Below are 14,367 nucleotides of genomic sequence, written 5' to 3' on the forward strand. Positions count from 1 at the left end.
TGGTTGGTTGATTTATCATTACTTTATTGTCAATGGTTTCTCAAAATAAAACTTCACATCATGCTTTGAGAGACTAGATGGGTTAAGTAATTCAAAGATGAAATTACAGTACTTTTAATAAGTGGCTGTAGATGTGCAATCTATCACTGCTCAAAATGTAGGGACAAGTACCAAATGTTAAATTATATAAAGCTGGGGAATTGATTTTTCTAACTTCATAATCGGCAAGCTGTAGCTTTGAGGCAACAACTGGCAAGCTTGCTGTTTGGCATAAAACCCCATTGTAACTTTATGTACATGTTTTCATCACCAATGTCTGAAAAAAAATATCTACATAAGTACAAAAATTCAGTTGTCCAAATTTAATTATCTCTTTACATAACCGTTTTTGTAGGGACACTATATAATACTCTGGTTCTTTCGGTAAAGTCACGGTAGAAAAATAAAATAAAACAAAATAATATATTCTTGGTTATTTCAGTAAAGTCACGTAGAAGGGAAATAATACAAAAATAATAAAATTCTCACGACGTTTCTGTTTTTATTTGTATTATTTTATTTATCTTCTACGTGACTTTACCGAAAGAATCAAGAATATGAATCCCTGCAGTCACGAAAGCTTTAAATCGAAAAAAATAATATATCACGAAAAAATAATCCAGGGTTCAGCAGTTCCAGGTCAACTGCTTGTGATATATTTTATTTTTCTACCTACCTATGTGACTTCACCAAAAGAACAAAAAAGAGTGGATTCCTGCAATCACCAAAGCTTCAAATCAAGACTATTTAATGTTGTCCAATTAAGTAACAATACAATAAATGGGTGAGAGCAGATGGTGACTGCGCCTATTCTGAAAGTCACTTAACCAATAGTTCTAGTTCAGCTTAGCTCAGCTCCAGTGTCACAGCTAACAACTCGCATCAGACAAACACATTGAAGACATACACCATCACCTCGCATCAGATAAACACATTGAAGACATACACCATCACCTCGCATCAGACAAACACATTGAAGACATACACCATCACCTCGCATCAGACAAACACATTGAATACATACACCATCACCTCGCATCAGACAAACACATTGAAGACATACACCATCACCTCGCATCAGACAAACACATTGAAGACATACACCATCACCTCGCATCAGACAAATACATTTAAGACATACACCATCACCTCGCATCAGACAAACACATTGAAGACATACACCATCACCTCGCATCAGACAAACACATTGAAGACATACACCATCACCTCGCATCAGACAAACACATTGAAGACATACACCATCACCTCGCATCAGACAAACACATTGAAGACATACACCATCACCTCGCATCAGACAAACACATTGAAGACATACACCATCACCTCGCATCAGACAAACACATTGAAGACATACACCATCACCTCGCATCAGACAAACACATTGAAGACATACACCATCACCTCGCATCAGACAAACACATTGAAGACATACACCATCACATCGCATCAGACAAACACATTGAAGACATACACCATCACCTCGCATCAGACAAACACATTGAAGACGTACACCATCACCTCGCATCAGACAAATACATTTAAGACATACACCATCACCTCGCATCAGACAAACACATTGAAGGACACCATCACCTTGCTCCACCACCCTGCTAAGGTGCCTAACGTTTGGAGCGAGAGCAACACGACACCAGTAATTACACTTAATTTTTCATATGAAAATAGACTGCTATGGTTTTAAAAATGTACAGTTATTTAATTTACATAGTTGTGTAGTTTCTGCATAACGAGCCATGTGTTGTTCTGGTCTCTGCTACTGCATTGCACCTTGGAAAAAAAGTACAATTTTGGTTTTTGCTCCAAACACCATAACAAAGCACAAGCTGCACAACCGTCTAGCGTGTTAGAGTTCCTGCTTCTGTACAAGGGCAGAATGTGACGTCTGGGGTATGTAGTTGCTGTTGTCTTTTATACAGAAATATTTAGACAAAAAGTTCCAGGAACAAAAATGTGTTTTAAGATTAAATAATCCTATGTAGCACTATAATTCAAGTATATATTGCCAGTCAGTACATTTGTTTTATGCAAAATGCCTTAGTGGGCAACTTCATATTTAAGCCACTGCAAAGGCGGGTAAGAATGATGAAGTTGATCAATTTAGCACAAATGCGAAGTTTGATTTTCTTCATTGTAAATGAGGCAAATTTAAAAGTCCTTCGAAGATAAATGTTCATATGTATATAAACAAAATACTACAGATTTTTGTTTTCTGTGAACCCTTGATATAACAATGCCCATTCACATCTATGAGTATGAATATCTAACACAGTTTTCCTGGACAAGAGGAAGCATCTAAGGAATGGCAAGCTAATGAAAATCAGCAAATCCCAAAAAAACATTACTGCATACTCTTAATTTTTATTTTACATATCTCTCTTTCAAGATGGTGCAAATGAGAATATTAAATGCACTAATTGCAAAAAACCCGACGAATATCTGCGCACAATTTTCCAGTTAATGACAAAAAAGCTCGAGTGCAAACAGAATTTCCAGCTTCCTACTTAACTGCCTACGAGGAACGGATTCAAAACAATCCACATGTAGCCTATATCCCAGTTATCGTGGCATGATCCTCACATATATCATGAACAATGCTAAAGGTCATTCCTAAACAGGTGGGGGTTCTCGCAGGTCACATTCCCCACCAGCTTGACCAATTCAACGAAGGGCAACGACTGGCAGCACCACGGTTGGAGAAGGGGGCAACGATGGGGTCACGTGTATTCCATCTTGGCGATGTAGGTGGCCGGTACGTAACCCTGCCGGCCCTCGCTCTCCACCAGCCACCAGTCCTGGTTCCCAGCGGCGTCACGGAACTGCACGATGCGCACTCGCTGCCTGGTTCGCAGAGACATCTCTTCCGCTCCGCGCGCTTCGAACGCGTACACGGCGTAATAGACCTGCGGGAGAGCGCGGTCCGTCACATACGCCGCAGTCAGTCACGTGCCACAAAAGAACTTCCCTATAGCTTTCCAGGTTGGCTGGAGGGGGCTGAAGCTCCTGCTGCTAAAGGCCCAGCCCCACTTCTAAATTATTAGTGATTTCACCTTTTCACAGCCATGTGTTTTTCAACTTTATGGCATCTTACAGCCAAATACTTTTAAAATGTATTCTGTAAACTTGGGTCGGTTTGACCCTGATCCTCGTGCAATATTTATTTTCCAGATATTGCCACGAGATGGCAGCATATGTATCGCGTGTGTTTGTGTGGCCCACAAAACCAACAGTGACGTGAAATATCAGGACCGACTACGAGAGGGCATCGCCGCAACGGCTGTGAAATAATATGACAAAAATAAGAATAGGTTTTACCCTTTCTGCCAATAAAACAGGTGTTAAGATGTTCAAACCGAATCTTATTTTTTCATATACTTTGATACTCCAAAAAAGAGTCCCATTTTGTGGTTGTGAAAGCGTTAACCGATGGGAATCGCAGCTTTTCCTCGCATACACGGAGAGCGCGAGCAGAATTGCATGACAGACAAAAGCAGTGCCGAACATTTGTTTAAAACATTGACTGTGGCATGCACCCCCCCCCCCTCCCCGAGTTTTGCGTGTCCCCCCCCCATTTAAATAATGTGACGCTGCCAGAGGGGTGACCGTGCAGCCCCTCGCCCATGCATGTACATGTTGCGCAAACACAAGCATGCAGCAATGCAAAGTAGTTCTCGGAAAGAGTGAACAAAATTCACCAGGGGATGCATCAAATAGGATACATATGAAAAGCACTTAACATAATGCCAGATTAAATTTTGATTTAAAGCTTTCGTGACTGCAGTAATTCATATTCTTAGTTTTTTCGGTAAAGTCACGTTGAAGAGAAACAACAAAATAACAAAATATATATAAAACAATAAAAAATTCTCACGACGTTTCGACCATAACTCAAACGGTCATCATCAGGTGTGTCGGTTTGCATAAATTTATTTTGAAAACGGCATATTTATTTATATATATAAAAATAACGTTTGCGTCACGCGCAACGATGGCAGTTTGCCAGGACTAGTCCATCTATTTTTTGAAAAGAGGAGGGGGGAGACGAAATTTGTTTTTATGTATGCTGTCTGAAAGGCACTGTAAGCGTGAACAATCAATCAAGAACTGAAATGATTTATCAAATCTTTCCAATGATTGCTAAGATAGAATCCATCTTCTCGGTTGAAATTGTCTCTGTGTTTGTATATGTGGATAGCCTCATGAACGAATCTCTCATGGAAGCCAGATGGCTTACAAAGAACCTCCGTCTTGGAAAAGTCAATGGCATGTGAGCCTACTGAATTAGAACAATGATCTGCTACGGCCGAGGTGTTGGTCCTACCGTGTTTAAGGTCTGCTTTATGTTCACGAATGCGGTCCGAGATATGGCGTTTGGTTTCTCCAATGTAACTACTACCACAGAGGCAACTTAGTTTGTAGACACCAGGGTATTGTATGTCCGGAATCACATCTTTTACAGACGGAACCAGATCACGGATTTTATGTAATGTGTTGAAACGGACCTGGATCTTGTGTTTATTCAAGATTTTGGAGATCTTTTTTGTGATCCCAGCAATGTAGGGTAAAGTGATGGTTTTGAAAGGCTCCTCAAGAGGGTTCTTCTTCATGGTTTGAGTGATAGCTTTGCGGATTGTATAGTCGGAGTAACCATTAGCCCTAAGAGCTTGGTGTACGTGCTTGAGTTCACTGCTTATGTGTTCCTGGTCGGATATGCATTGGGCTCTATGATACAGAGTCTTGATGAGAGAATTCTTCTGTGATGGATGGTGGTGGGAATCCGGTTTCAGATAAGCATCCGTATGGGTAGCTTTCCTGTAGACAGAGTGGCTCATTGAACCATCAGGTCTCTTTTTAATTAGGACATCCAAAAAAGGTATCTTGCCATCTATTTCGACTTCCATGGTAAATCTGATGGCTGGGTGTATGGAATTGATGTGGTCGAAGAATTTGTCTAGAGCAGGCCGGCCATGTGGCCAGATGACAAAAGTGTCATCCACGTACCTCTTCCATAAGGTTGGGCGCAGAGTGGCAGTCTGGATGGCGTCAGTCTCAAATTTCTCCATGAAAATGTTAGCAGTTTTGATGTAGTTTCCTTATTCACCAAGGTTCCTGTACCTGACACCATTGCAATCATTGAAGACTTGGTTCATCAAGGACTAAACACTGAGGTACCCCCCCTGGTGAGACACTGTTTAACCAATACATACTTCACTTGGAATGGAACTTTCTACAAACAAACTGAGGGCACCCCAATGGGCTCCCCCCTTTCTCCAGTTATAGCTAACATTTTCATGGAGAAATTTGAGACTGACGCCATCCAGACTGCCACTCTGCGCCCAACCTTATGGAAGAGGTACGTGGATGACACTTTTGTCATCTGGCCACATGGCCGGCCTGCTCTAGACAAATTCTTCGACCACATCAATTCCATACACCCAGCCATCAGATTTACCATGGAAGTCGAAATAGATGGCAAGATACCTTTTTTGGATGTCCTAATTAAAAAGAGACCTGATGGTTCAATGAGCCACTCTGTCTACAGGAAAGCTACCCATACGGATGCTTATCTGAAACCGGATTCCCACCACCATCCATCACAGAAGAATTCTCTCATCAAGACTCTGTATCATAGAGCCCAATGCATATCCGACCAGGAACACATAAGCAGTGAACTCAAGCACGTACACCAAGCTCTTAGGGCTAATGGTTACTCCGACTATACAATCCGCAAAGCTATCACTCAAACCATGAAGAAGAACCCTCTTGAGGAGCCTTTCAAAACCATCACTTTACCCTACATTGCTGGGATCACAAAAAAGATCTCCAAAATCTTGAATAAACACAAGATCCAGGTCCGTTTCAACACATTACATAAAATCCGTGATCTGGTTCCGTCTGTAAAAGATGTGATTCCGGACATACAATACCCTGGTGTCTACAAACTAAGTTGCCTCTGTGGTAGTAGTTACATTGGAGAAACCAAACGCCATATCTCGGACCGCATTCGTGAACATAAAGCAGACCTTAAACACGGTAGGACCAACACCTCGGCCGTAGCAGATCATTGTTCTAATTCAGTAGGCTCACATGCCATTGACTTTTCCAAGACGGAGGTTCTTTGTAAGCCATCTGGCTTCCATGAGAGATTCGTTCATGAGGCTATCCACATATACAAACACAGAGACAATTTCAACCGAGAAGATGGATTCTATCTTAGCAATCATTGGAAAGATTTGATAAATCATTTCAGTTCTTGATTGATTGTTCACGCTTACAGTGCCTTTCAGACAGCATACATAAAAACAAATTTCGTCTCCCCCCTCCTCTTTTCAAAAAATAGATGGACTAGTCCTGGCAAACTGCCATCGTTGCGCGTGACGCAAACGTTATTTTTATATATATAAATAAATATGCCGTTTTCAAAATAAATTTATGCAAACCGACACACCTGATGATGACCGTTTGAGTTATGGTCGAAACGTCGTGAGAATTTTTTATTGTTTTATATATATTTTGTTATTTTGTTGTTTCTCTTCAACGTGACTTTACCGAAAAAACTAAGAATATAATGCCAGATTGTCAACGAAATGACAGGCAACCAATTTTCACGGATTCAGTGTCGCAGGCAGCTAAATCGTCTGCCCAGATGGGTTAAATTCCATTCAATATGTGCGCCAGGTTTTAATTTTATATTTCCATGGCACTTTCCATATATCGGATTTCTCTGCCATCATGCAGACTGCCTGTGTAGCGTTACATGTACTGGTGGCGTCTTGGTGGGAAAAAGCACATCGCACCCAGCCTTCAAGCCCATAGCAGTTAAACACCTTTGCATTAATACAAAATACAATGTTAGGGTCAGCACAGTATTTTACTATCATGGTGAGAGTAAGGAAATAATTTGCTGTTAGGAGAATGAAGCCACATCAACTTATATTCTTCACACATTAAATATTAATTCATAAAGGATGTTCTGTTAGTACAACCAAGGCACGTCAATGTGCAAGTCTCTTTCAGTGTGCCATGTAGCAACAGAGCCGTTATTACAGACTTGTCCCAAGCACCTCGGAAGGTGACAGTTCCTCAGGCCAGATAGCAAAACGTTGGTGGAAGTTTTATTTTTTTTATACATTTATATAGGTACACAAGTCTCAGTCACTTTATTCATCTTGTGCTCCACCAATAAGGACAAGCGGGCATAAAGGTCGGTGCTAAGGCAACTGGAGACAAACTCACATCTTTTCCTTTCCTCCTCACACCAGGTTTAGTCCTGGGTGCGTGGCGAGCAGCCTGGACCGGGATAACGCGACACGAAAAATAACACCGATGTGCATCAGCCACTCCACATTCACACGCGGCGGGCATCCGAGCGTTCGACCAAACCCACCGCTCCGCGGATTACACGTGCTAATTGTCGCAGAACTCTCCGCGTAAAAACAAACAAAACCGCAATTAGTCAATACACTTAGAGCGCCATTGTGGAACGTTTTACGCGCGCCAAATTGGCGACAGAGCCATCCCAACTGGGATCTTTACCTGTTGGCCTTCCTTGTGGGTGGAGCAGTCCCACCGTTCGTCCTGCAGACTCTGGGAACGGATGGGAATTGTCGCCTCCTCCGCACCGGCGCCGTGCGCCATCCTCGTCACGTCCAGCGACGTCTGCCGCTCAGACCAGCCGGACACGGACTTCCTCCTGGCTTGCAGCGTAGCGTCCTGGTCGACGGTCGCCCAGCTGCTCTCCCCACTTGGCCTGGGCCCCCCGTGCGAGCTGCTGCCCTGGCCGCCTCCATGTCTGCACGGGCCCTGGCGAGGGGGTGTGCCCTCACATTGGCTGTCCAGTGTGACCATGGTGTGGGCAAAATGGGGCGGCTGGGACATCGTACGATCTTCTTCCAGGGAGACCAGCCGCTCCACCGTGCGACTGGTAGCGCAGTCCGTGCTTGCAGCTTGATGGCTTGTGCCGCCTTGGTTTCTAATGCTGCCTCGGCCACTGCCATTCCTCTGCAGCGACGTGCTGTCTGCAGTCTGATCGCCACTCGCTACGTGGCTCTGCAGTGGATAAACACAGCACAATCAACAGTAACACTGCCTTATCATTAGACATTACATTACGCTTGCCAACACAGTGATCTAACGACCTTGTCATTAGGCCGATCATGGGAGATGGATAACAGAACGTGAAAAAGGCTAAAGTGCAGACCTGCAATTACTTGCTCATGCCATTGGTAATGGGAGGACCATCACTCAAGGGAGCTCTAGAGAGGCTGTTTAGAGGACATTTGGCCTACTCTTCCATCCTGACCAACGAGTACCCACACTTCACCCCATAACACGCAACACTCCAAAAGACTAACTGTGGTGTACACATTTATACTGCTGGGTGAACAATATACGGGGTGGCCCAAAACTTAGGACAAATAGGGTTATTTAATTTATTTTAACACTGACATTAAAACATTTCTATTGTTTATTCTTTAAGTTAATATTACCATTATTGCCATCTATTTTTATTCTTCCTGTGGGGTCACCTCAAATCCGTCATTTACAAAACTCGATCAAGAACCACGAATGAATTGAGACAAAACATAATTGACGAATCTTCAACCTGTAATCTTTAAAGTCCTAAATTAATTTAAAACGAGAATTAATGTTTTCATGAATGTTAATGGAATTAATGTGAAATATTTGTGAAAATAAATGAAATAACCCGACGTGATTTGTTAAAATAAATATAACTCTGTGTCCTGACTTGGGGGCCCACCTGTATAATGGTAACACTTTGGTAATAATGCTTCTTCAGAGCCATATCTTGTAGGCCGAGAAAGATCACAACACAAAATCACTTCTGGGGTCACTTCAACAGGGTCGCCTCTCGCCCGGCACCACCAAAGAACCCCTTCGCATTTTCAAACGGGTAAGAGTCTCCTTTGCACGTCTATCGCCCACGCACACCTGAGGTTTTTTGAGGAAGGTTGCACTCATGCGAGCTGTGCCGACGCTCAGCTGGCAGGAGGTGTCGCTGTTCTGTCGGCTTAGGAGCGGCGAGGCGTGCTCCGGGGGCTGGCCACTCCACGCCGAGGAGCCGCTACTCTGGGTGGAAGAGCTGCTGTTCTGCCTGCACCCAACGGCGGTACCGGTTTGGATAATTACATTCGGAATCAGACTCGTTATTTATACTGAAAGGAATCCTTTTTGTTGTCGAGCTCTTTTTCACAGACGTCCAGTAGGGGCACGGGTAAGAACGTTACAACAACAAACAGTACAAACGCACGATAGTAGTGCAAGTACAGAAAAGGTAAACAAATCACTAAAACTATACAAATTAGAAACGAAATCATCCCCATCCTACCAGGCAAAGCCCACTGAGGTGTTACCTTACTTTTTCAGAAGCGACCTGGCCACAAATGATAGCGAAACAAAGTGGCTTATCAATTGGAAATTAATAGAAGCAAAATAATCAAAATAATTTCAATGCATGTGTTAAGTATTATAAACAAAAATTAAATGCACTTTGGCCATTCTCAATCCACCAATGGATGAATGCTTCCTCATGCCGTGGTCAGAGGTGTTTTTTTTTACAACACTTAAGTACGTTGGTCATTGAGGTTCGTTGAAGTGGAGGGATGGCAGACTGGTTCTCATATAACTTCACCACTGATATTAGCCGTGGCTGCGATCGAACTCGCTAACCACTGCACCACCACTCCAAGTCTCCAACCCCAAGTTTCATATACGGCGTGGTAAACGCCAATCGAGATATTGTAAATTGTACTGTTTGTTCTTGTAACTAGCTGACCCACCCCTCCTGGACATATGAAAAATAGCTTCATAGCTCATCGGACTCCTCAAGGACAAATAAAGATTATAATTATGAAAAAAGCCATACAATAAAATAGAATGTCAAAAACTCTACAGGGATAGTGAAGTGGTGTGATGCGACAGTACACAGGACAGAGTTAAAAGATGTAATACATGTATTGAAAATTGGTAGATGTGTAGTCTCTTTGAAATAAAATACTGTTTTGTCTAATTTCTTACGATTTATTTCTGGAGGGATATCTACAAATGGATCACCGTGAACGTCACGGTCTAATAACAGTCGTGTATGTGCATAGATGTATAATGCCAAGTGAATATAGTGCAAGGTTTAACATAATTACCAGTGTGCAGAGCAAGTTAGGAGCACGTTAAGAAGATAGGTACATTATTTATTATAGGTAAAAATTACAAGTAAAATAAATCGAGTAGACATGGGCAGGCAGCGTCATGAGAACAACGGATGAGATGAGAGACAAAACCAACGATGGGGTGGAGACCGAGAGACGAGAAGAGAAGCAAGAGGAGATGGCAGCAGCTAAATAACATCGCAGGGTTTCCAAGGCGTGACTGGACAGGAGCAGCTGGGAAAAGGAAGGGATGGAAGAAAATGTAGGCCATTGCCATGCAGCGGGAAGTCACAGGATGACAACAATAACAACAACTCGAGTGTTGAACTTACCTGGTAAGGATGGGCGAGGAGTGTGGGGATCGCGCTGGCACAGACTCGGCCGAAGATTGGCTGCTCACAGAGGTAGCCGATTGGCTGGTGCGTGGGCTGTAGGGCCGCAGGAAGGAGCTGTACACAAACCCTTGTGCCACTTTGTATTGCCAATGAGTGGAAGGAAAAGAATAGGGAACGAACCATTAATTTGTCTACAATAAACATGTCATACAGACTGATTCACAGATTTTATTTCGTTGTATATCTTGACCTTATGCTTTCCCACCAGCCACATGGTACAAGTATAATTGTGAATTCATCTGTGGATAAATGCTAGGCATGTTACTATGTATGCATCGTTTCTTGCATTAAAATTGAGTTTTTCACTGAGAATCCACGCATTGCTCACGCCAATGTTTATGCTAATGGTGTTAACAAAACCGCACAAAAGGAGACAAAAAACCCAGAATCAATACAAATGCAATGGTGAAAAGACAAATATATAAAATATTTGTATTACTCGAACCATGACCCCATATCGCAACAATTCATTAAAGAGCCGTGGGGGGTAACGGATCATGTTTATGTGCCAAATAATAATACTGAAAAGGAATAACATTTCAATAAAAAACAGACAGGTCAAATGCACGCCCTCAAGTGTACTGATACAGGTGCTGGCCATGCAGGTGTGCTGGCGCCTTGGGTGCATCTTCACGTGTAGGTGAATTGGCCGGGTGTTGTTTGGGAGTCCGGCCACATTCTCCCATCGCTGATCATGTCGTATGAAGATCAGAAACATTTTAAAGTATTGGAAAATTGTGAGAATTGTGTTTAAACTTACCGGTGAGTGAGCCGAATAATTTATAATAGGCGAGGCGCGTCGTTAAACGCTTACACAAGTGTCGATTTTATTTATTTGCTTATGTCGGGTGGTGGAGGGTTTCAAGAATACATTTGGCCAGATCATGAGGTGGCCTAAACAAAAAAACCAATGAGTCATTTCACAGTTTAATGTTAAGTTTTTATATATCTTGTCAAGTTTCAAAGATGATGTTACTGGGCAATGAGTACAGTGGACACAAAATGTTCCTTCTCATGAACAACTGCTGACCAATCAGCTTTGCATTGGCTGGCAGCAAAATCTGCATGTGTGCTGGTGAAAATGTCAGGGGGTGTTGTACAGTTGGCTGGTGGATGACGGTGAACGTGGATCCCGACCTACACAAGAATGGCGACATCCCCGCGGGTGCCCCTGCAATGCACGGATCGGACAAATTACCCAGGACACCGGAACGGCAGCAGCCTTTGCTCAATGGCGGAGCCAGGATTTTCAGGTAGAGGGGGCAACCCTTCCAGCAATGAAAAACGATAGTTGTTAGTAAGTAAGGACTTGTCCCTTGCTTTTTATTAGATGTGTGCGCGGCGATGGCGTGGCCATCGATCGAGGGTCGAATTCGAACCGCGTTGTGTGATCGGCATCGCGCTCGCTGAAGGTGTTTGCCTTCAGGGAAGTCGTGTACTGTATACGCAACTGCTCACAATTCTGTGAGTCACTTATAACTGCTTTGCCGTTATTTATTGCCAATTATGGACTCAGACTATTATCCTATCATCTCATAGAGTCCCTGGCACGTAATAATATGCTACACAGTGGCAGTGGGGGTCGCAAAATGACGATTTATTACTAATAAACGCCATTGATCCGATCGTAATTAGGGATTTCGATCGGATCATTGGGGGGGCACGTGCCACCCCACCCCCCAACTGGCTCCGCCAGTGCCTTTGCCCACCCGGTCATAAGAGGTCACCCACGGCTGGCGCAATAGTCCTTTGCTGACTATACGTGCCGATTGGATTGCGCGATTGGTCCGAGCAATATGGGTACCCCCGAGGCCGACAAACCAGTACGGCTGGCTGCGGCACTCTCACATGCGTGCTGGTAAAACATCCGGGTGTGCGGGCGCGCACGTACCCCCGTTGCTGACGAACCAGCGGCGATGGCTGCCCATGGGATCCTGCTGCTTGATGACGGCGACGAGCTCGCCTTCGCTCAGCGCCAGGTCCAGATCCTGCGCCACGTTCACTTTGCGATCGAGAACAAAGAGGCGATCGGGCGGGAAGCGCGCCAGCAGCTGCGAGCGGCCCGAGTCCGTCTGCGTGCTGCCGCTCGTTGCCTGCACAGGGCACCCCGGTGGTGATTTTGTTCACACATTTAGTCACGGAAATGCCAGTCAATTCAGGAGCACTATTTTTCAGCCACTAATGATTATGAGTGAACGGAAATCACCAAGCGTGGCGATGACCTCCGACCAAACCAGGAATATGCTGAGACAAAGTGAAGAGTCAGTCTAAGATAAGATAGTCAAGACATTAGAGAGTGCAGTGTGCAATGATAATTGGCTGTACTTTATAGAAAAATATTTACCAATATAAATAATTGGCTGACCTGTTAATAATTGGGGGACATTCATTTCACGCCCCTCTCTATGAAGATGAATAACAAAGAGACTTTGACTAAATGTTCGACTGTTTTAGAAGTTTAAATAAGAGAATGGCAATGCTGATTAGATTGCTTTTAACACAGTTGCTGAGCACAGGACCAAAGGCCCAAAATGTCAAATGGCCAGCAACAAACATCACGAACACAGTTGAAATAGATAAGAGTTGTTCACACGTTTCTTGAATTAAGCAAGGTTATCATAAGAGTTTGGGAACAGAGATCGTGGTAGGGAGTGAAGCAGAAAGCATAGTGTTTTGACCTGCAGTGTGGTGGTTGAGTGTGCGAGTGTGTTGTTGTGGCCTGCAGTGTGGTGCCGGTTGGCCACAGTATCGATGAAATGAAACAGTCAGTCTGGTAGACACGGGTGGAGGAATCGACGAGTCAAGCTAACGGTGTTCATGGCAGTAGTGACAGAAGAGCGATAAGGATAATTGAACACCGGCCACATTATAGCGGGTGCCGTCGGGTGACGTGGCGAGTGGGTTCCGGGGACCGGGTTCTACCAGGATGCCGGAGAGCCTGGAGGCAGCGCGCCGGTCCATGCTGCGCCGTCCGTCAAGCCCACGGCGCAAACTGTCTGGCTGGTCGCACATGAAGCTGAAGCGCTGCAGCTCAGTGAGTGCGTGCACGTGCCGCGCACCAAATGCACCCTGCTGCTCCGCCTGCAACAGACGCAGAGACACCCCCCCCCGGCGTACCCTTTAACGGTGCTGTTCGCGAGCGGCTATGAAGGCCGGCACCGTGCACAATGAGCTGCAGTGTGTCTAGCACCACGCTCGGCTGCCTTCATCTCCCCTGTGCTGATGTTGACATAGTAATAGTAATATGTATATTCATGTTTCATTATTTTATGTAGTGTAGTCATTGATGCATATTGAGTGTTAAAAATCGCCGAAGAACCACAGACAAGCTGGAAGGCAGCGGCCAGGCGGTGAGCTGATGCCAACAATTGCAGAAGTGCTCTATATAGCAGTGCTCTTTTTATTAAGAATGTTTTTAATCACCGTTTATTAAGGCTGAGTAAACCTAGGGGAGGCCCAGCACCAGTTTCAGATATCACCCACAACTGATGTTGGCGGTGGCTGGCAATGGAACCCGTCATCGATGCGCTTACAGCAATTGTAATGTTTAACGCAAGATGACAGTGCCGCTGTGTCCGTTTGCCCGTTTGCCATTGTCCATTTGCTTTTTAATACAATGCTTCCTGTGCAGCGAGCCTCGGAAACAAAGCCCGATGTACTGTACAAGTTGTTAATTCTTCCTCGAGCTGTTTGCAAAATGGGACTTCAATAGAAACTATTTTTATAATACA

General features: G+C 44.1%; 1 protein-coding gene across 7 annotated transcripts in view; it reads right to left on the reverse strand.

Annotated features, from left to right (window-relative positions):
* Positions 1-7: 7 nt before the first annotated feature.
* The window catches only part of DNMBP (dynamin binding protein), a 46,634-nt gene continuing 32,274 nt past the window's right edge, over positions 8-14,367 (reverse strand). For 6 of the 7 annotated variants that reach the window (XM_032961829.2, XM_076069997.1, XM_032961834.2 and 3 more), the window contains 7 exons: positions 13,559-13,717; positions 12,528-12,729; positions 10,574-10,712; positions 9,028-9,190; positions 7,612-8,124; positions 7,312-7,365; positions 8-2,978 (listed from right to left, as the gene is read on the reverse strand). In XM_032961829.2, the coding sequence (XP_032817720.2) occupies positions 2,793-2,978; positions 7,312-7,365; positions 7,612-8,124; positions 9,028-9,190; positions 10,574-10,712; positions 12,528-12,729; positions 13,559-13,717 (1,416 nt within the window). In that variant the 3' untranslated portion in view covers positions 8-2,792. The remainder of the gene's footprint in view (positions 2,979-7,311; positions 7,366-7,611; positions 8,125-9,027; positions 9,191-10,573; positions 10,713-12,527; positions 12,730-13,558; positions 13,718-14,367) is intronic. The other variant, XM_032961830.2, reaches the window with a different exon arrangement.

This window comes from Petromyzon marinus, chromosome 27, assembly GCF_048934315.1.
Source record: "Petromyzon marinus isolate PM22_M1 ecotype Great Lakes invasive population chromosome 27, UKy_Petmar_22M1.pri1.0, whole genome shotgun sequence".
Taxonomy (NCBI): Eukaryota; Metazoa; Chordata; class Hyperoartia; order Petromyzontiformes; family Petromyzontidae; genus Petromyzon; species Petromyzon marinus.